Raw genomic sequence first — 23,756 nt, forward strand, 5'->3', positions numbered from 1 at the left:
GTTGCAACTGCACCACTACATCCCTATGGGTAAGCTGCAAGACAAAGGTTGATGAATGGGTCCTATGCATGTATGATTCATCCTTGTTTAGGCCCCCACTATGTAGGGCCCATCATCAATACAGCCACATCAATACAGCAGGTCAGGGATGTTGGGACCCAGGCTCAGAAATCATAGCCTCTTGGAAGAACGTCTCGCAACCCATGAGGGTGGCCCTCATGTGAGCAAGTATGGATCACTAGGGTGGCCATCATAGAGGACATTCCGGTTTTCTGCTACTCTGTCCTCTATTGATATGAAACCCAACACCTTTATGACATAAAGAAGTCTGGTTTTGTATCAACGGAGGACAGAGGACAACTGAACTGTCCTCTGTGATGGCCACCCTATGGATCACCCTAGAAACATATGTCATCTCTCTGCATTTTATCACCCTCAGAATTGACCAGGGAAAACAAGTATATTGTCTACAATCCTGATGGGGAATACCCGAAATTCTGGTGCTGAGGGGCCCAGTACCATCAACAGAATATCAGTGGAAGTAGCAACAGTGCTGGCTCCTGTAGTAGAAGGAGATGCACCAGTGTTGTGACTCAGAGTAGTTTCCATGCACAAAAGGCACTGGGAGTATCTACTGTTGTCAAGAATGACCCCTGTGCAGGGCACAGAAGAGGGGAAGGAGGGAGATGGGCCTTAAAACCAGGTGATCTCAAAGAGGCCATACCAGAGAAAGGAAAATCCTACCTGCTTCTACTTTCCTAACCATAAAACTTCTTATTTTGAAAATGAAAGCTGTCAACAGGCAACAAAGGAAACACTATTAAGCTAATTAATTACTATTTTAAAAAAATCAAATTACACTCCAGCAATTACTAGCTGTTCCACAGAGGTAGTGGGTGCATCATGGTCTGTGCAGCAGATAACATAAACTCCATCTTGAGCCAAGTACCCAATAGAAATGGATGTATGGGAGGCACCCCTACAAGGTGCCTGTCATAAGGAGAGGCAGGAGCCATGCAGATTGTATGGCTGCTGGTAACCAAGCATTGTGACAGGAAGAGAGCAGGGCAGAAGAAAAGCCCTGAAAAACTTGAGCAAGAAGCACTTACTGCAGGTGCAGAGAGAAGCCTAGCTGGAGCAGGGAGCATGCTGCCATGTTTCCACAGTGTGTACTCCCTTCAAATTGGTGGAGGAAGCACAAGGGAATAAACATTAATTCGATAAGTTAGCAAGTAATGGCCAGCAGCATATTCAGTTGACACAAGATCCAGGCCCAGATGTGTCATCTTGGATGTGGTAAGGGTGGGGTGTAAGGAGAAGACAAGCCTCATGAAGAAACCCCTCCTGGGACACCCAACAGAATCATCACCCACCCTACATCCAATTCCCAATAGTTAAAAATATACATCAAGATGTGGCAGGTGAGAAATGAACATCTGAAGTAGGCAGTGACGATATCATTAGGCAGGGGTAGGCAACATTTCTTGGCTGGAGTGCCAAAACTGCCCACAATGCCTACCTTGGAAGGTGCCGGAGTGCCAGCCTGCCAGAAAAACAAAATGAGGGCAGGGGGTACATGGCAGAATGCCCTGCATGTGCCCCTTGCCCCCCAGCCTGCTGCCCTGTGCCCCCCAGCCTGGGCTCTGTACCTGGTAGCAGCTACCCAGAGCTAGGGCCAGCTGCAGCCAGGAGGCTGCAAAGAGCTGCACCAGGCTCCGTACCGGTGCATGCTCCGTACCAGCATGTGAACCCATGTGTCTGAGTGGTGGTGGCGGAGAGGCCTGAGGCAGCACAACACTGGTCTCTCCTGTGCTCCTGGCACAGAGGTGATGGCAGGGCTCTGGAGCCCAGCTCAACTGTTTGTAGCCAGCCCTGGCTCTGGGCAGCTGCAGGAAGCAGCGGGCAGGCTGCAAACAGCCATGCTGGGCTCCACAGCTCCGGCATCAGCTCCACGCTGGTGGCAACTGTGTGTGTACTTTGGGGCAGACAGCAGGTCAGTGCAGCCCTCCCCCAGGTGCACACACAGGCAATGCAGGGGCTGATGCAGGGGCTCCGGAGCCCAGCACAGCTATTTGTTGCCTTCTGGCTGCAGCCAGCCCCAGCTCTGGGTAGCTGCTGTGAGCCACAGAGCCCAGGCTGCTCCCAGCAGGCAGCTGGGATGCTGCAAGCACTGCTGGGAGCAGCCCGGGCCCCAGCAGCTACCTAGAGCTGGGGCTGGCCATGGTGTGCCAAGCAAAATGGCCTCGCATGCCATGCTTGGCATGCATGCCAGGGGTTGCCGACCCCTGTCATAAGGTTTCCCCAACGGCAGGTGGAGACCCCAGCCTTATAATACCCACCCCTAACAAGCACTCAGAGACGTAAATCAAGGATTGACAGTGGGGGAAAGAATACAAGTTTTCTACTCCTCTTTCTGTTCCCTTTTGCTTGATACAGTTGTCTGGAGGAGGTGAAGTGAATCAAAATTTCATACTCATGTCTGTGTATTTGTAATATGGTCACACATCAATTCCATTATGTAAACTGATGCATTTATAACAATATTTTAGAATCATATTCTCCTTTGGTGCAGCAGATGTTTATGTCAAATACCAGCTGAAGTCTGAAGAAAGGGTTCAGTTTTTCTCTCTTCATTATTGAATAATGAGCACATCTTTCTCCATGAGTTTTGACTGCAGGATGAGGATGTTATCAAAATGAGATGTGCAAGGCTCTTGTACTTCAAATGGAGCCTGGACTCCTCCTGGGGCTCTGCAAGGGTCAACATTTCCATGCTGTCATGCTTTCCCTTTACCACCCCACATCATCCTAACTACCACAAGGAACAGCTGCTTTCCCCAATGTCGGAAGGGAAGATAAGCAGACAGTTGTCATGCCATGAATCAGATCATGAAGTGATAATGAGCAGAAGACACAGTTTCCCACTTACAGAACTAGTGGCATCACTTTCTGACACATTTAGTTTTATGCTGAATGCAGGTTGATCCTGAATTATGCAAGATTTGTGGGGTTACTTAATCCAAATATCTAAGGCAAATTTTCACTGCTTTGTTTTACCAACCAGGTCCTTTTGAAATCCAGCTTGTGTATGACGTGTACAACAAATGACAATGGTTCAAATTGCAGCTAACACCTTAATCCTGTAAACAGTGTGAACAGACTCAGCACGCATTGTTTGATTTGCTTCTTAGTTTGAGTGCTGGAGCATATTTGAAGATGGTGAGTGATAAAAAGCTGAGTATGTTTTGGCATGTAAAAGTTTTTTGTGTGTGCTTTAGTAGTTCAGGTTACAGCAACTGCTTGGTCACAGGGAGGAACTGATGTGTATGGGGAAGACAAAAAGTGAGTCAGACAAAAAAACTCCAGGCATCGTATTTAGTTGCGTAACAATACTACAGCTAGTACAATTGGAGCAGCCACACTGACCTCACAGATGAAAGCACTATTCAAGATCTGGTTTCCAGATGTTTCAATAGAGTGTAGGCAGCTGCTAACAGAGGAGCTGTAACAGGGAGCATTTGCAGTCTAAGTGCTCAAACACAAGAGATGATTGTGTTAATTCTCTCATTTGCCTTGGTGTGGAACAAAGCGCAAAGTTGGGGATTCAAGGATGGAGTCCTGCATAACTCCATTTGGCTAGGTAAGAAAGAATTTCATTCATGAATGCTTTGCTGCAGAAATAACTACCTTTCTTTCAAACCATGTAAAAATCAGCCATGCATTAAACACAGGCAAAATCCTGCACTGAAGTTGCTAGGATTCTTATCTGAATAATGATTGTTTTGAAGTTTTTAATGTTTTTACTGTTAACTACCTAACCAAAGCTTATTACACAAGAAAAGAAACACCAGGAAATATCTAAGTTGAGTATATTCTCTGAAACCATGAGCTGAAGTGAACATAATTACTGTTAAATGAGAGTATAAAAGAAAAATATGAACGTATAAAAAGAAGCAACTGCAAAAGGAACACACTCTTTTGCATGAACGTGGCATAGGTATTGTGTCCCAAACCCAAAACTAGAGGATTAGGAATAGTAGCTCTCTTCATAGTTCTAGTATTTCCTTGATTTTCTATAAAAACACAGGAAATTTATGCTTTTGCTATGTTTTGCTTGCATCATTAAATAGCTGAGGGATAATTATGAAGGCATGAGCCATACTAAAACACTGTGCTGACAGTGTCTTATTTCAGTAATGGGTTAGGTTTATAGGTTATTTCCCCAAATTTTCTACAACATCAGAGCAAGCATGTGTAATGTGTGTGCTGACTTATATACAAATATGTATACAGTGTTTTACCTTTTACAAAATATTATTTACTAAAGCATTTCTAACCATTTTAATTTCCAGATTTCATGCAGCATCTGAGCTGCATTCTTTTAACTCTTAAACAGCTTTCTAGCATATCCTGGGTGGTACGTGGCTGGTACCCCCTCTCCAACTGAAGGGATGTTAGCGGGTGTGAGTGTGCTGTGGGAATGTGACTGCCTAGCTTAGGCCAGCTCACCTCCCTCCCCTACCGAGCAGAGCAGAGACCATGGGCACCCAGTAAGGTTTAACTATTTACAGATTTAATTTACAGCGCAGTGTCAATACAGCTTATTGAACAGGTACATTGAACAGGAACTATTTACAGATTTAAATTTACAGAGACAGTGAATCTTATTAAAATATATACACAGGCAATAAATAATAACTGGATATGGCAGATGCAGAATCTTTATCAACATAGGCCTTGACCCTCAGCGGTCTTCTGTTTAGCGTACAGCCCCTACCCTCAGCAGGCCCTCCAGGCAGCAGGCAAGGGAACAGGTAACAGCAAACACAGGTTAAACAATATGTCAGCAGACGAAACCAGGCAGGGATAAAACAATAGTCTGAGTATACATAAACAAGACTACATCAGTAAAATTCAACACACAAAGATAACAAACACATGGAAGTAAAATACTGAACAAGGGGTACTCTAGTAGACCCTCGAGCAACTAAACCACTAGCAGGCAAAACAAGGCAGCTCATGAGTGTTTCATAACACACCATTAAAGTACACAAGTTTATGGTAAAGGACACAATTTACAGGCTGCTCCACAGTGTAAGGAATGAGGGCAAACTTAAACAGTTACTTAATGAAACAGACAATGGTACAGCAATTGTGCCAAGGGAAGGGCTAATAGAAGGAAACAAAACAGGTTACCATAAAGAAACACCATCACCCACAACATGACTAGAATGGCTCAGTAACCACGAAGCCAGGGGAGTCCTCCTCTGCTGCGGAAACCCACGTCTCTTCCCCTCCCTAAGACTACAATCCACTCCCCAGGTAACTCACAACTCCCCAACAGCTCTGGAGGGCTTAGCTCATCTCTCTCTCTCTCTCTCTCTCTCTCTCTCTCTCTCTCTCTGTGTGGGGTTGACTGCAGGGGCTTCCTCACCTCACTGGGATGGCCACCCTGTCCTGCTGCCACTTGCTGCAGAAAGGCCCGAGCTACCTCATACAGCTACACAGGTCTGTGAGCTCTCTCAGGCCCCATGCACCACTCTGCACACCATGAGGGGGCTTCTGCCTCTGGCAGAGATGGGGACCCACGTTGCCTTGCGCAGCCACAGGGTCCCTTCAGCTCTGTTCAGGACCCGTGCACCACTCTGTTCACCGTAGGGGCTTCTGCCTCTTGCAGGGATGGAGACCTGTGCTGCCTCATGCAGCCACGGGGGCCCTTCGGCTCCCTCCAAGCCCTGTGCACTGCTCCGCGCACCAACACCGCAGCTGCCTCAGTGGCAGGGGCTGGCACGCAGCCACTCACTGCTTCCCACTCGCGAAGGCTTCTTCAGGGCATTTCTGGGGATGCTCCGCTGGTCAGCTCCACCAGCCCTTCTGCAGTCCTTCTTCTTCGTCCCTTGTTGAAGCCACCCATGTGCTTTTATCCCTTCTGGAGGCTCTGCCCCGAGACTGAAAATTGACCAATGGGAAAGCCCGAGGGATTAGTTCTCCCTCAGGGCCTCTTCTTCATCTTGCCCTTGTGTCAGGGTGGGGCAAGCCTGTCTCCTGCCTTGTCTTGATTGGCGGGGAAGGGAAATGCCCCCACCAATTGACCTGAGCCATCTGGGCTCAAGCCAACAAGCTGGCCAGCCTGCCACACTAGGTTATCCAGTCCTTGCCCTGAAGAGGTTACAGATTAAAAGACGTATGAGTGAGAGAAATGTATGCACGCACTCCACTTTTCTATTTAAGTACACTTTAATTGCCTCCCCTCCACAATAAGGCATGAGCATGGCTGTGGTTTTTGATATTTGTGGTGTCAGAGTAGAAGGAAGATGATAAGGTAAAGGAGATAGCCCTGTTGCAAATCATCTCAGGGAGGATGAGCAAGAATAGCAAATTAAGAGAGATTTGTGAGATAAGTAGTTAAAGGTAGTATTCCTGGCTGAAGCAGGTACCGGGAGGTGGTGTGCTCAGACATAGGAGTTAGCAGACCTAGATGATGTGGTATGTGATGGGGAAAGCCATATGGTCAAGAGACTCTTTGACCCAGAGACTGTCACTTATTGCATACTTGTACAGAGGTATAATGGGTCCCAGCTGGTTATAATCTTTAGGTGCTTTCAGAATATAAATGTTAAATAATAATGGTATAATCTAAACAGCTTCATTTTATACAGACTGAGTTTCAGTATCGGGTTTTATTCCACTGTAGAAAATATCCTAGGTTTGCGTCATCACCCACCCCTTTAAAAGGAAGAAACATGGAGTTATATTGGACTGAATACGGATAATGTTCCCTGCTGTTACCATTCTTATGAATACCAAAGAGGAAGCACTTGCAGTAAAGCAGTGATGTCAAACTCACTTGGCTCCCCTGAGACATACAGCATGTGGGCCTGGTTTGGGCCCTGTGCTACATGCAGTGCAAAATGCTAGTTTGGGGTACATACAGCATATGGCACCTGGCAGGGGAATTACCATGTCCACTAAGGCAGTTTTCCTAGTTGCTAGGGATAACTGCTTTTCTGACATGGGCCAGAGATAATGTATAGTTAACCTCCCACATTTATTTCCCATGGGAAGGTGTTGGCTTTACACCCACTTCATGGAAGTGGGAGACTCCTCCCTAGCTTGCTCCTGCGGCCAAGCTGAGGGCAAGCAAAACTCGGGAGAATCCAAACCCCAAACCTCTGGGCTTGGGCCTACAAGTAGGATGCCCACCAAATGATTTGGAAGCATCTGAAGCCCCAAGTGCAGGAGGAAGATGTTTGCCGGTAGTAGGGCTGCATATGGTTCTTGAATGACTCACGGATTTTGAATTGATTTAGCTGATTTGACTTGGAACATGACAAATTTTCCATAAAAAAAAAGGCTGGACCAGTCTTGTGTGCTAGATCCAGTGTGCAGGGCTGGTTTATGGACCTGAGCCAGACCAACCTGGATCCAGTGTGCAGGGATGGTCTGCAGACTTGATCCAGACTGACCTGGATCTATTGTGCAGGGCTTGACTGGCCTGGGTACAACATGCTGCATGTACCCTGGACCAGCCCTGCATGCTATATGCAGAGCATGCCAGCTCCAGCCTGGCATAGCCTGAGATGCATGGGACCAATCTGGGGTCCATGCTGTATATAGCATCCATACCAGACCAGCCCTTTAAGCTGGATCCAGCATGGGCCAGCATGGGCAGCCTGTCTGCCAACCCAATCTGAACAGCCCCAAATCCAATGTGCAGGGCTGGGCTGGCCCAGGCACTACATGTAAAATGTGCTTCAAATTAGCCCCATATTATATGCAGCCCACACCAGGCTCTGCACACCACATTGAGCGCGTATGGCCAGTTCCAATGTATGCTCCACTGGAGTAGACAGCACTGTAGGCCGAATAATCCAGATCCAGGAACCATACCTTTGACACCCCTATAATAAAGAATGTATCATGCTTGCAAAGATAAATGAAAGATAATGGTAAAGACTAATAATTTGTGTACGTGTACAGAAAAAGGAATACTTCAGACCACATTTTGTTCTTGTTTTACTCCTCTAAAACTGTGCACTAACCTAAGAGCTGCTATCTACACCGATCTAGGAACAGTGATTACACGTGGGGTTGCAGCATTTATGGGAGGATCACTAGCCCCATCAAAAGTAGCAATAAGTCTCATAACATAAATGGGGTGGTCCCCACTAAAGCCAAAAAACACTGTCCTACACACTAATTATTGCAACAGAATTATTGAAATATTGATTTCTTAGTGAGAAAAGAGAAATGAACAAATTATCAATGAATAGGCAGTGCAGTTACTCATAATGAAGTGAAATCTCACAAGGCCACGGCAAGTCTTCACAGTCTTCAAATAAACATGTTTTGATTGTGATGTAAGTCATAAAATAACCTATTTTCATCTCATGCTGACTGTAGTAGTATGCAAACAATGTCTTTGTTTTCCCCTAGAAAAACAACCACATTAAATAAAATAACACAGTGAGCATTTCTCAAAGGCCATAAAGATATAAGAAAAGAAGAAGCCAACAATACTAGAATAAAGAGAAGCATACCTAAAGGATGGCCTAGTCACATCTGAAGTCTGCTTTAATTTAGACTTTACAAAGCAAAGTCCAAAAGAATGAATTTTTTTCTTTTTTTCCCCAACAAAATAAGGCATTATAGCAATAACCTAAAAGCCACCAGATCTCAATTTAAGGTGAAATTAGAGACATACATGTTTTCATCTTATTTCTATGCATTTCTTTGTCTTAGATTCACTTACTAAACAAAGATCCATGCTTCAGCTGAATATATTAGCTTCATGCTCACACCTTGTTTATTTGACTTAGAGTCTGCTTTCACAATATTCACATTATGCTGGAAAAGTTATTGTAACGCTAATGAGAACAACAGAGCAACTTTGCACAAATATTTCTGTTGTGTTGTTAAAAAATCCTGGATTATCATAATGGGACAAATGTATCCCTGGTGTGACCCCATTGAGGGCAGTGGAGTTATACAAGGCTGAATTTTGACCACCCAGGGAAAAATAATTTGATTTAATAGCCTGAAAAGATGGGAGTAGAAAATAAACTTGCAAAGGATGAGTTTTCATTTTAAGGTAAATTCTTCATAGAATAGACATTTTTTTTCTAAGGAAGTAAAAAGAATAAACAAACATTTAGTCCCAAACAGCACAGTAGCAGCTAATTTTTTGGTTGTTTCCAAGGCAATATGTAAATAGAGAACACACTTTTTAATAATAGTAATTCAGTAAGCCAAACAGAAATTACTTACTTACGTTGCTTAGAAATGATTTAAAGGGTGCAATTGAAAGCCTTTCCTAAGGCAAGGAGTAACGCACTGAAAACTAAGAAAACTGGGTATCAGGTGATTTTGTGAAACAGTGAACTGGTAGGTGTAGGTTTTTAAGAGAATAGCGTAATGAGTAGCTCTGCAAAGGGCCTAGTATAACCTGGGAGCACTGTATCATCTGTGCATCGCAACACGTAATAGAAAGCAACGAGAGCAGCCTCAGAGCTGCTGTAAACTGGATGTAATGGCTCTCAAGAGCCTATCTGCAACCCAGAATTGCTGGAATGTGTCTCCTTCCAAACACACATACCCAACCTAATACATGCCCACCATAGAAGGAACAGCATACGGGTGGGGAAAATGGTAGGTAAAAAGCTCTGTCAGTTCTCTTGCCTTCTCTATTCTTTGAGGCCCTAAACTCTGAATCATGTTTTGTTGCTGTTGTTGTCATTTAACATACTTTCTTGTCTAAAAAGCACTGAACCCCTGTAGAGAGCATTCTTGTTCTAGTAGAGATTCTTAAACTTCTGGACAAAAGAGTAAGAGCTATTCCTGGCTCTGTTTTCCTTCCTCACAACTGGTTTAAGGCCATATAATGTGAAATATGAATGTGAAGCTTAGATAAATTACTCCAATTTTTAAAACTGGCCACTTACCACAAAAGTAATTGTTTTCTGCTTCCCCTTTACTTTTCTAATACCTTCCCCCAGTCTCTCATTCATTTTAGTGGCACTTTGTGTCAAGTGCTGTAGTTTTAATCCCCAAACAGAAGAGTCATTCAACAGTCTGATGTCACCTGACAGTATGAAAATGTGTTATTATTATGAAAATGCATTATCTATCTAACTGTCCATGAAGTCCAAGGAGAGCTAGAAGATCAAGTGATGAAAGGACTACATGCTGTCAGTCCCACTTGTACTGCACCCTGTGACAGAATCCTAAGGAATGATGGAGAAATCTGTGGCAAATGGCCTAATTTTATTGTATTTCAAATAAAAAGGAAGGAAAGCAAGGGCAGTGCACAAAATAGATACAGTTTTTACAGAAAAGTCTGCTATCCACTCAACAGGCCTTGAAGGCCTCTCTGTGGACAGGCGTAAACACAGAATGGTCCAAAGACTTTCTAAAAATCTTTTGTTACTATAAGGGAGAGGAGTTTCCAGACAGAGATCAAGGGGGAATTATCTTTCTTTCCACCAGCCCTATGCTTTAGGAAGAGACAGCCTATAGAGCTGCTGTAATAAGCTCCAGCTGGACTATTTCCTGCCTATATTACACCGTTCAATTTTCTAGTGTATGAGATGAATAAACTAAATGATATGCTAACGTTCATATCTGCACAATACTGTGTTGCAGATATATTTTTGCTGCTTTTGTTTTCTCAATGTATTAAAAACAGATTGAAGCATATGATTAATAAATAAAGATAGCACCACATTTTAATGGTGACACAAAGAATTATAGCAAACCTCAGAGCTCAGCGGGGTATGTGTGTGTGGTCTCCCCTGCAAACGGCTACCAGCAGATCATTTCACAAAGGAGTAGTAAAGATGTAAACTGGTGATTACTCCCAGGAATGGGAGACCACCCATAGACCCCAATTCATGAAGACTAAAAAGCTCAAAGTATAGAGTCTTTTACACAAATTGCAAAGTAGGAACCTTCTCTATTTGCAAAACAAACCTGTCAGCAGTATTCTGTCCACATGGAGACTTCAGAAGCCATGCAATAGAGCAAAACATGAGTTTTAAGGATTAAGATTTGTAAGCACTAGTGTCAGATAGTGGGGAAACTGCATAGGAAATTTCAGGCTCTAAGACTAGTAAATCCAAGATGCTGACCTTACCAGGACTCTCTGAGGTTGTGTTCTCAAGGGCTGCATGCAAAGAAAGGGAGGTTAGCTACCCTGACGGTCAGTGACTGACTGTACTTTAGGGCCATCCATAAATTAGAACAGTCCTGAGACTTGCTTGCTCTTTGGTTTCACAGGTCTTGAGGGCCTAGAACCACCTTAAGTAAAGCCTTCCATCTCCTCCTATCTTGTGCAGGCTCCTTCATCTTATAACATCTTCACTTGCCCCTTCCCAATCTGTTTTTATATTATCTTCCAATCAGTGCCTTTGACTACCTTGAGGTCCGATACCCCACTCCACCTCAGCTTCTTGCCACGTCTTCTCTCATTATCCCTCACAATAAACCCATTTCAGTCTCTGCACTCTTATCTTGCTCAGGACATCTTTTGTAAAGGTCTTTTTTAAAGGTCTGCAAGCTCTTGATTATCTCCTCTTCCATATCCCATTTTCTTTACTGCACCAAATATTTTCCATAGCACTTTGTTTTCACACACTTGTAGTCTTTTTCCATTTGCCTTTGTCCATGATTCACAAGCATACAAGAGGACAAGTTGAATATGTTCTATAAAGCTGAATTTTAAGGTTTCTTGAGATTTTTCCTTGGTGATATTATTTTATCCAGGCTCGACAGGCATATAAATAGCACTGTAAATTCTTGTCTTTATTTCTTCAGTTGTTTCATTGTTCTCAGTGACTATTGTTTCTAAGTATTTAATTTTTTCCCTTTTCATATGAACTTGAAATTTATTTCTAATATATTTAGCCTTGCTGACATTAATAGTAAGCCCAACTTCTTTTAGTGCTTAACTCTATGATATCTGTATTCGTTTGTACCATTTCCATTTCCTCTCCTACTAAGCAGATATCATCTGAATACACAAATACCAGATGCAGTCAGTTCTACTGCATACCTCATTCTTTTTCAACAGCTTTTACAAGCATCAAGCTGAAAAGCATTGGTGACGGTGGGTCCCTTTGTTTGAACCAGCTGTTGATTTTCCATCAGATCTGATAGCATTCCTTCAATTTTTGCACAAGTCCTTGATCTAATGCACATCCTAGTAAAGCATACCCATTTTCTAGGAATTCAAAACCCTGCCATGGTTGCTCATAGTGATTCTCTTCTAATATTATCATAAGCTTTGATGAAGTCTATGAAAACTTGATGTATACCTTTTGCAACATCCCATTTCTTTTCCAGCAATAACCTAATTGAGAATGTGATCCAAAATTGATGTATCTTCCTTGAACCCACACTGATAATCATGTTCCTAAATTTTTTGTGTGTATGGGAGCAATTCATTTAGCAGCAGTTTATGAAAGAATTTTTCTTTGTGAATGGTATTGGGGATACCTTGACAGTTATTATACTCTCGTCAATCTCCCTTCTTGTAAATTGGGCATACTATTGCCTGCTTCCTTTGTTTGGGCATTCTTTCTTCTCTCCAGATATTTTTAATCATCTTGTGAAGTTGGTGCTTTAGCATTTTGAATCTAAATTTCAAGCATCCAGCTGAAAGATTGCCTGTCCCTAGTGCCTTAATATTTCTGAGTTTTTAACAGAGATCTGTATCTCCTCTACCAAAGGATCTGTTATTTTGATTTTAACAATAAGATTTTCAGCAACTCTTCTTTCATTTTTATATTATACATTTAGAAGTTCTTTGAAATATTCTTTCCAAACCTGACTGCTCTAACTTGTATTGAGAACTGGTCACCTTTCTCATTCTGACAATCTCAGAAATCCTCCACTTTTTTCCCAATGTCACAAGATTGTGTCCTTCTCTGAACACAGATCAGGTGACTTAAAATCATGATTTTTTGGATTCACTTTGCTTTCTTGTGAGACTTGGTGATTAATTACTTAAGTTCTCTGATTGTCTCATGAAAGAACAGTGATGTTAAGTTCTGCATCATTAGATTCCAAAGGTTTTCAACCTTTTTTGGTCAGTGTACCTCTGGCAGGGAGTCCCCCAGTGGCTGGTCAACAAGTGGGTGGGGGGTCCCCCCCAGCAGCCAGTGGACGAGCAGGGGGGAGGGGTTACCTCCAAGTTTAGGGTAAACAACCTTAAACAAGATTTAGGTTGCTTGATTAGATAATTTGGAGGTAAACAGACTGCTTGAACTTTTATTTGAGCCTAATTTGCATAAAATGAACTTTTCCACCAGGGGAATCTATAATATCTTTTTATTCTCCTGTGCAATATGAAGTTTCATTTCCACCTAGGAGAAATGTTACAATCTGTGCATTTTCCTTTGCCTGAGGAAGGGTGAGTGAGGCCAAAAGCTTGCAAATAAATAAATTGCTTTGCAACTATTTAGTTGGTCTAATAAAAAATATAACCTCTGCCAAGAGTTCTGCATATTTTTTGTCTGTAGACAACACGGCTAGAACCTGTATCCCTGAAGTTTTGTTATTATAATATAGTTAGCATGCTTCATCACCGCTTAGTATAGGTGAATCATATTATTTTTTGCACAGGAGGCAGCCAAACTGCTTGGATCCTCTATAAAATATGCGTTAGCCTTGCCTAGGCCAAGGAAATTTCTGAGTATGTTTGTGTAGCAGCCCACTGTCTGCAGAGAATGTTTTAAACAGTGTAATCTAACCCTGCTGGGAGCAAATCCAATTAACATAGGTCCAAAAACTACACTGGCAGACATCAAGCTGGCTGCAGTATGAGTCTCACCATTGCTAACCACTGCTCAGTGGTGGGAAAGTTTTCAAAAACATCTCTAACATCATCAAAACTAGTGGTTCTAAGCATTCTGTCAAACGATAGTTGATATAAATACACAAATGTTTTATAATGTGCTGTTTAAGATTACGTTGACTAGTAGTAGTTTTGTAGTACTAGGGCATGTGTAGATGAAATGTGGGCCCTAAATTGAAGTGTTGGGTTTTTAAAAACACTGCTTCAATTTTGGGCCCTTTAAACCCCCGGGTCATGCACACACTTCTCTGCCTCTCCAACAGCAGCAAGAGGAGGGCGAGCTGCCAGCAGGTGGAGCCGTCCCTGGGCTGCAGGGGGGGTTGGTGCTTCCCTCTGTGGCAGCAGCGTCCACTCCCTTCCCCACCCCAAGCATCACCTGCCTACAAGGCACCTGGCTGGGGCAGTCCTGGGGGGCACTGCAGCCACAGAGGGAAGCACTGGGCCCCCGCACAGTTCAGGCTGGCAGGCTCCAAGGAAAAAATAAACATCTTTGGTGGAGCCTGCCTTCCCGGGCTGCTGCCAGGCTGCCTGTAGGGCTTCCTGCAGAGCCCCTGAGCTGCACAGAATCCAGTGCTTCACTCTGTGGCTATAGGGGCAGCAAACTAAAACTCTTTAGAGGAGTTTGCTGCGCCCCAAGTCATTTAAGGCACCTTAGACCGCCGAATTTCATACAGCGGCTGTAATTAATGCACAATACACCATTGATGCGTACAAACACCGACACCATTAAATTGGGCAAAAGCATTTAGCCCACTTTAAGTGTCGTGCATACATGCCTCTCGTTTCATCTACATACTACTATACAGTAGGATTTGTCAGATATCATCTAGTACACAGGTTTCTGTTCAGATGAGTAGGTTCATACATCTCTAAAACCAGTTTATTCTCTAATACAAGAGAAAGGGGAAAAAAGCAAATATTTCAGATCTAGTTCTCCTGTTTGGAAGACTCAAGATTTCCAGATGTACTGCAATAGAGAAAGAAGGCTATAAAGATCACTTAAATTGTAATATTATTGACAATTGCCCTTTAAAATTAATGTAAATTTATGCATATAAAGTAGCTGCATAAAAGGGCCCTTGGCAGCAAGAGTAATAACAGGAGTTTTACAGTGGTGTTATAAAACTTATTTAAGAAATTTTCTGTATGGTAGAAATGTTAGCTACCAAAGGCTCAAGTTTTGTTCCTTGTGAGAGACACAAAGTCAGTTATATGTGGGTTACATTGCAATTCCCCTTAATTTTCACATCTGATTTTCCAAGTAATACTGTCTTCATTTCTCTAGAACTTCAAGACAAAGTTCTGATTCATTCTATCAAAAAAACATTCAAAATTAGATCCAAGCATACATGGTGACAAAACAAGCAGGAAACACCACCACAAACGTCAACTATGATACCCCAGGGTTTCTGACACCAGCTGGTAATTTCTAAAACTACTACTTTCCAAAAAGTTCTGGCAATCCAATAGGTTGATTTGTTCATTCAAAACTCTAACCTCCATATGTTGGGAGGGACATAAATTACTTGATGACTATCTAGTTTGTATTCTCACCTGGGCAATAGTCCAAGGTGCAGTTCCTGAGACACCAATGGAAACAGTGAGATCTGACATCATCCAGGAGGGGTGGTTATTTTGAAGAAATACTGAATTGCTAATTGTTTTGGTCCCACAGAGCGAGCAGCTGGAGTGTATCACAGGGAGGCGCGAACTGGAAAATATCAGCTCACCTATCTAGAAGCAAAAGCAGTGTGCGAGTATGAAGGAGGACGTCTAGCCACATACCAGCAGCTGGAGGCAGCACGAAAAATAGGTTAGAAATCAAATGCCTATATGAACATCCATGGTTTGAATTCCACATCACCTGTTCATCCTGTTGCCAACACTCATCAGAAGTATCATCGTTGCAGGGAGCAATGGAGCTCTTGCAACCTCATGTGAAAACAGAGGCAATTGGAATTTTGCCTGAACTGTACACGGCTAAAGGCTGCTGCGCTTCTTGCACAGCAGCCAGTTGTAGCAGCTGTCTGCACCGCTGGGGAATCCCTTAGTGCTCTGGGTGTGGCAGAGAGCTGCTGGGTATGGGGGAGAAATGCATTAGAGCTGCTTCTTCCCAGATATTTCTAGGAGTGGCCTCACTCCCAAATCCTTATCAGTCTGTAACAGGAAGGGGATGTTATTGTTGGTATAAGACCAGGTCATTCCCTTTCAGTGCATTTTCTTATTAAAATGATAGCTCAGCATTGCAGGGGCTTACTTCAGGAGAAATGAAAGGTCTCAAATTTTCACTCTATCCACCAAACTATTTTTATCATGTTTATTCAAAAGGTATTAGTAGAATTTGCTCTGTATGGATTGAGATGAGAACAAATGTCCCAATGGCAGGGTACAAGTGTTTGGTGTTAAAAGCTGAATGAGTGCAGACCTTCATATAGCTATTGTTTGTTCAATGTACATGCTAATAGCATTTGTTCAGTGTTTCATGATACATTCATTCAGAACATTAGGTTACTGGAAAGTATCTTCCATTCTGAGAAATATGCAGGCTTCATTGTTGAGTCAGAAGCTGGCAATGGACACCAGCACACAGTCAAAAAGGGTACCTTTGTCTTTTGTGACTATGAAACCCTAACCAACCACAAATATGCTCTAGTTTTTCATTTTGAAAATGTGGTCATCTATTTAAAAATGGTTTTGTTCCAATACTGAATAATGTTGAAGTCTTTGACTGTTGTTTTTAAACTCTTAACCATAAACAGTGTATTAATAGGACTTCTAAAATTGGAAATATAAATTAAAATTTTAAGCAGCTATTTCCATAGCTATATTCAGTATACAGTATTTTATTTACCCTAAGCGCCCAGTCCTGCATATTCTTATACACTTAAGTAATGATTGAGCAAGGTTTGGAAGATGAGGCATTAGGAAAACAAATAAATGCAATACAAGTATGTGACTAATTTAAAATCTAATTTGAATACAAAGGCTGGTACTGTATTTAGATTCTCCAAGATAATGCATTTTATAGTTCATCTTCATCTGATTTTTAAATGAGAAAGCAATAATTTTAATGTGGAATACAAGAAGTAATGTTACACTTTGAAACAAGATGTCTGTTAAGCTAATTATGCATTAACTCATTTTTATCAACAAGAGTAAAATGTTAGTTTGAAGGAAGCAATAGTCCGTACAATGTTTCTTGCTTGGAGCAAATTTACACAGCATCCACAGAACTTTCTTTCTCTCACAGGTTTTCATGTGTGCGCTGCTGGCTGGATGGCTAAGGGCAGAGTTGGCTATCCCATCGTGAAAGCCGGAACAAACTGTGGGTTTGGAAAGACTGGCATTATTGACTATGGGTTTCGGCTCAACAGAAGTGAGAGATGGGATGCCTACTGCTACAACCCTAATGGTGGGTTTAAAAAGAATCCACTAGTGATTATTTATTATTACTATTACTAAATATATGTTTTTACTAATTGATACCCTAATAAAAGATTGACAGTTGGCCAGGGAATGAATAATGTGGCTAACAATTTGAACGTGACAGGGTGAAAAAATTCCATCTTGGGTGTGCAGTTTTACATGCTTATATCTCTGTTTAGGCTGTGGGTAATTACAGATAATTTAATTTAGATGCCTGGTTTCAAGTACTTAAACCTGAATATCTTGCCCTGTGTATTTGTTATAGCCATGTTGCTGGGAAAACTTAATATCCTATATTGGGAACAGAATTTTTTATCTATGTTACAAAGTAAGTTCTTAGAATACTAAAATTAAAACAATGTTTTAAATCTCAGTTGTGTCAGGAAGAAGGTAGGACAGGGCGGACTGAACCAGTTAAATTCTTAAGATGCCATCCTGCCCACCCTCGTGCCTGACTTCTGCCCAGCATGGCTAACCACCTCTGAGTTATGCTCCAATCATTTTCCTGTCTGTTTGCCTTTCATGTCTTTCTGAAGTTGGGCAAGAAAAATCCATTAAGTCAGTTTCATTCTGTTCATTTTGCCATTCTGAGTGTTTGACACCGCTGTCAAGAATTTATTTGAAAACTGCCATTTTCATGGGTTTGAAAAAAAATCCAGAAAATGGGTTCTATTGATCTTTTCAATTTCAACTTCATAAAACCCTTTTTTCCTTACAAATCTAGATTATGCCCAATTTTGAGTTATGACTATCCCTTTAATAGATGTCCTTTTTAATTGTTTGACATTTGGAAAGAAGTCTTAGGTATAATGAAAAACAAAAGCAAGTAAGTTCATTTCAATCTACATTTTAGAACTTCAAAATGTTTTCAAAAGCTTAACTCATCAGTAGTTGCTGAGCAATATTCTAATGAGCTATAAATAAACTACCTGTTCTCCCAGTGTACGGGTCAGCTTCAGTGGAGCTAATTCAACTAGCAATGATCATTCCTCAGTTCAGCCTCACTGGCTACAATACTGCCACTGGGCAAAGATTAAATGAGGATCTCCTCCAGGGTTTGGTAGTGTTGAAGTGATGTTGTTACCCTGCCGGTCCAGGAAATATGTGAAAGATCAATATCACCCACAAGAATTCTTACTTTGATATTCTCCATAGGTTTTTTAAGCTACACGGTATTTTTCTAATCATCTAGTATGATATCCTTCTTAAAATTGTGTTTGAAGCCCAAGCTGGGGAATTTAACTCTTCAGTGTTTTACTTTTGTTATAAAACATGCATTTTAGGCAGAAAATATGTATCTGCCTATAGCTTCTCCTGGCTTTCAAGTACATACAGAGAAAAATAAATGAGAAATGAAATGCCATTAAATGAGGAACGTTCTTCAGATGTTTTTCAGATAAACATATTTAGAACTTGTCTCTATTCCCATTAATGGAACTTTTAAAAATGAGTTTTTAGTCTGGAATTGAAATACAAGCATACATGATCGAATGGGTAAGGTGCCAGCTGGGTGTTTAGCACACAGAGAAACTACCCAAGCCAGGCTGCCAATTCTTGGGCCAAATACAGAGTATGTCTTGGCAAGGTAAATTATCTCATGCTGGGTTCTGTACTGCTGCTGCCGACTGTTGCCAGTTCCTAAGCTAGCTGGTTCAAATATGTCTTATATGTTTACAGCTGGCTCAGCTATGTTTACACTAAATTGCAGCCTCTCCAATATAATTTGGTACCACTACACACGGCATGCTGAAGAAAGAAGGCAAGTTCAGGAAGACAGTGAAAAGTGGACATGAATAAAACAAACGCTTAACTTTGTATGTTCTTTACGTCATTCTCATAAAGTCCAAATATACTGTCCCATGTTATGAAACCAGTATTTAGGGTTAGTAGTGACATACATACAGCTGTGCATAGCTTGTTTGCACATGCTATGATTCTAGCTTGTTTGTGTTAGCTGGGCAGTCATCAACCAAATACCTCTGTGGGGTGGGGAGGATACTCACAGATGTTCAACATATAAAGACAGGATGAGAAATACTTCACCGATAATTACTGTCAGCCTTTCTTTCTCCTTTGTCAGCCCTCTCCTCTGAGATGTATGTTAATTATTTTACAAATGTTTTGCTTGGTATGACTGCCCAAAGCTGTTAACACTCAGAAAACAATTTGAATCCTTCCCTTTGTAAGAAAAATGTTTTATGATCGATGGACAGTGCTGTTCAGACTCAAATAGAGCTGTCTGTCTTCAGGTTACAGGGGAGGGTCCTATGGAGGTGATGCTCAATCTTCTTTAATTAAGTAATGCCTGCACTGCCCTCTGAGGCTAGGGACAGACATTCAGTAAGCCTGAGCCTGAATTGATTCAATCTTTGCAAGTTAGTTTAACCTGCAAAGTTTGAGCCAATTTGGAGATGGACAGACATTCCCTTTTCCTTCCAGAAATGCAGGCACGTGCTTACAGTAGCTCAGGATAGAAGCCAGGGAGCAATAGAGCATCCCTCCCTTCTCTTCCACAATGCTGAGCTGCGGCGGGGAGGGGGGCATGTCCAGGCCCAAGGCGGGACGCTCTGATTAGGGAGGGGTGTAAACCCCAAACCTGCCTGCACTGTCCTAGGCTTTTACCAGCTCACTGCTCAAGGAGCAGGAGTGTTGCCAGACCTTGTACCTGCTGATGATACTGAGCTTTTCAATCTCACTCTCCCTGCTTCTTCATACTGTCTGCAAACCAGGTCACTTCTGATACCTTTCTCTGTTCCCTATTGAAGAGGGACAGATTGCAGCTAGCAGGCTGCTTGTCAGAACAAAGTTTATTGGCCCATCAAGCCCTACAAAAGAAAACATCTCTCTCATTAGTTTCAAGATCGTCTTGGATAGGGACAGACATTCAAAAAGCCTAAACTTGAATTAATCAATCTTTGCTGGTTAGTTAAAATGGCTAGGCTGAACCAGTTTGTAACCGCACAGGCATCCCGTCTGGACTGGGAACATGGAGGCACATGCCAGCAGTGGTTCAGGCTAGAAATTGGTGTGTGGGGGGGCTAAACTAGCCCCCCCTCCTTCTCTTCCACAGTGCTAGACTGGGGGGACGTGGCCAGGCCCCAGCAGGACGCTTTGATTAAGGAGGCATTTTCCCCCTCCCCACCCACTCTGCTCCTTACCAGCCCAGAAGGGAGTTGATAACAGAGCATTTAGCAACTCCCCAGCAGGGAGCTGGTAACACCCCATCAAGAGAAAACAACCTCTCTCATTAGTTCAAGCTCTTCTTATACAACTTTTTCCAAGGAAGGAATGCAGGGACATTACCAGCTGACCTGTTGATTAGCTCCAAAAAGCCATAAGCGGACACTGTCTTGTCTGCCTTACATAGACACCTCTCACCATTAGCTAGCATACCACATGCTGGCTATGGTCCATGCTATGGGAGAGAGGAGGGGGGAAACCCTCTTGAGCAGGCAGTTGGAGGCGGGGGTGCAGTCTCTGCCGGAGTTCCAGCTAGGGACCAGAGGGGAGAGGCCCGCCGAGGGCTGCAAAGCATCTGGGATGCTGGGGGACTCTGGTTTAAGTTAAACCGGGAAGGGGTTTGGGACAGACATTGCATAAACTGGTTTGACCCATATCAGTTAAATCTGATACTATATTCAACCACGTTTATCCCAAACCAGTCTCAGCCATTTTCAAACTGGTTTATGTGCACTGAACATCTGTTGTGTTACAGGTTTAAACCAGCTTCTGATCATATAAACCAGTTTATGCATCATGTCTGTCCCTAGCCCTTATCTGAAGCATGAATTTGCATTTGCAAGCCACTAGCTGTCTGCCCTTTGTTCCAGTGAAATTGGAGACCCACACAGATACCTCTCAGCAGTACCTAGCATGGGCGGCGGGAGGGCATAGCCAGATGCAGGATCTCTGAGCTGGGGTCCCTGACGTGAAAGAGAAGCAGGAAGGGGGATCCCTGCTTGAGCAGCAGTAGGGAGGAGGAGGAAGCCTGGCAGCCACTGCAATCCCTCAGTCAGCTGAAACAGTGATAGTCCTCTGGTTAGAAAGGAGAGGGGTGGGGCCAACCCTGCTCTGCTCCAGCAGACATCCCAAGCCAACCCAGCCCAGCCTAGGGCTGCAAAGCATATGGGACACTGGGGGACTCTGATTTAACTTAAACCAGGAAGGAGACAAGTTTAACCCACATCAGTTAAGTCTGATACTACATTCAGCCAGGTTTAATTTAAACCAATTTCAGCCATTTTGAAACTGGTTTGTGTACACTGAACATATGTTCTGTTATAGGTTTAAACCAGTTTCTGATCACTTAACCAGTTTATGTGTAATGTCTGTCCCTAGCCTGAGAGTCTAAAGATATTGGGAGCACCTTTGTGCAACAAACTGTGCTTGAGAACCATGCCTTTCTCATGAAGTGCTTGTGTCAAAGAGTTTATAAATCTGAAGACTAAATGTCAAACTAAATGCTTAATTCTACAGACCTGTGTTTTTGTGTTTACAACATCCAGTGTAATTAATGGGAACAAGTGTTTAATATCTTGGAGTATAAGGCATAAAGAAGGGAAAATTGGGAAAAGCAAAAAAAAATCCTATTAAGTGGGGATGAGGTCTCAAGTTTATAGACTTTGATTTTAATTTTAAGGAAGTACCTGAAAGAGGAGACATAAGGTTGGATGGTATGATTTTTTTTAAAAAACTGTGAAGCCTAAAAATAGACTAAGCCAAAAAATGCAAACCTCTCTATAGAAACACCTAGGATCTAATCCATATCCCATTGAAGTCAGTAAGAGACTTTACACTGTCCATGTCTACACAAGACACTGACTTCACAGTTGTTACTGCGCAGCCATTTAGTACAAGTCCAAGTTTATATAAGTTTAAACAAGTAGAAAAGTTTATACAAGTACTAAAGGACTGTCCAGTAACCCGAGTTACTACACAGTAGCACTGATGTACTGCTTTTTTGTGATGCTGCTGTGCAGTAGCCCACGACTACTGTGCAGTACTGTCGCATCACTTTTGTTTTCACTCAATGCTACTGTGCAGTAGTCTTAGGCTACTGTGCAGTCAGCATGTTGTGTAGACACAGCCACTGACTTCATTGGGCTTTAAATTAGGCACCTAATTTCCAACATATGTACTCTGTGTGAACTGTACACATCATATGTGTGCAATGACTTCTGTGGGTTGAAAAGGGTGAGTGCATGGAATTAGATGGACACTATGGAATAGTCAATGAGTTGATTCTACACATTTCTGAGGAAAGACCTAACAGATGCATAGCCACGAAGGACTAAATCCCCTTCAAAATCTGAGATAAGCATTTAGATTCTTTCTAATATTTTAATTTTTGTCTTAGGAAAAGAATGTGGTGGAATCTTTACAGATTCAAAGCACATCTTTAAGTCACCAGGTTACCCCAATGAATATGAAAATGAACAGATCTGCTACTGGCACATTAGACTGAAGTATGGGCAACAAATTCATCTGCAGTTCCTGGAGTTTGATGTTGAAGATGACACTGCCTGCATGGCTGATTACTTAGAAGTATATGACAGCTATGATGATGTCACCGGCTTTGTGGGCAGGTAAAAAAAAATTCCACATCTTTATTTTATTTAAGTCAATATTGTTGGTCTTGAAATGTTTGAGATAATATTTCATAGTCTCAAAATGGGGCCAGACAAAGAGCCCTTTTTCAGACTGTATTTGCTGAATAGACCCTTCAGTAATTCCGCATCTAATGTGTTTTAGAAGAGGGGTTGACAAGTTATGGCCTACCAGCTGATTAACCTTCAGAGCCATTGATTGGATCCAGCCCACAGAGTTAGGGTTTGGTGGCATTCAGCAGCAGGAGACTTTGCTCAACTTACACCAGGCCTGCACATCCAGGTGCTTCACCCTTTGCACACTGCAGTTGGGCAGCTAGGAGACGTGCCGACAGAGGCCACTCGGTCTTAGTGGCAACCTGTTTAGCCCCCTGGGGCGTGTCCACACATGCAAGCATGTGCACTTGCAGCAGCTCAAATAGAAGCAGTACAGTTTTTTGCCTCAGCACATGTGCTTGGACATGTACTTTGGTGTGGAGCAAATTGTGCCACTTGGGGCAAAATAACTCTACCTGGCTTCTCCTGGATCTGCAGCCAGGAGGAGCTAGAGCTCAGGGCCAGCACCTGTGCTGACCCTAGCAGTATAAAAAGCTGCCCTGTCCTGGCTCCAGCAGTATAAAAAGTCGCACTGGGCTACTAGCTCTCAGGAGCTTCTGGGGCCCAGCCAATTGGTACCTGGGGACACTACCCCTTGTGCCAGCCTGGCTGCTGAAGCAGCCCTGAGACTTCCCTGCACCCTTTACCCACTGCAGCAGTCTGGCAGTGGGGGGCTGCTGCCTTGCTGTGACCTGCTGTGCATGTGCCAGACCTGGATGGGGATTGCACAGCCAGTAGACTGTGGTTGCAGGGTTGGCCTCTGTGCGGCACTACTG

The 23,756-nt window shown here is 42.7% G+C and overlaps 1 protein-coding gene across 1 annotated transcript in view; it reads left to right on the forward strand.

The window, feature by feature from the left end:
- Positions 1-3,439: 3,439 nt before the first annotated feature.
- Positions 3,440-23,756, forward strand: part of TNFAIP6 (TNF alpha induced protein 6) — a 26,309-nt gene continuing 5,992 nt past the window's right edge. Inside the window, exons 1-4 of the mRNA XM_019554584.1 lie at positions 3,440-3,640; positions 15,528-15,665; positions 17,103-17,264; positions 22,635-22,863. Coding sequence (XP_019410129.1) covers positions 3,547-3,640; positions 15,528-15,665; positions 17,103-17,264; positions 22,635-22,863 — 623 coding nt within the window. The 5' untranslated portion in view covers positions 3,440-3,546. The remainder of the gene's footprint in view (positions 3,641-15,527; positions 15,666-17,102; positions 17,265-22,634; positions 22,864-23,756) is intronic.

The sequence above is a fragment of the Crocodylus porosus genome, unplaced genomic scaffold, assembly GCF_001723895.1.
Source record: "Crocodylus porosus isolate Cpor-Errol unplaced genomic scaffold, CroPor_comp1, whole genome shotgun sequence".
NCBI lineage: Eukaryota > Metazoa > Chordata > Crocodylia > Crocodylidae > Crocodylus > Crocodylus porosus.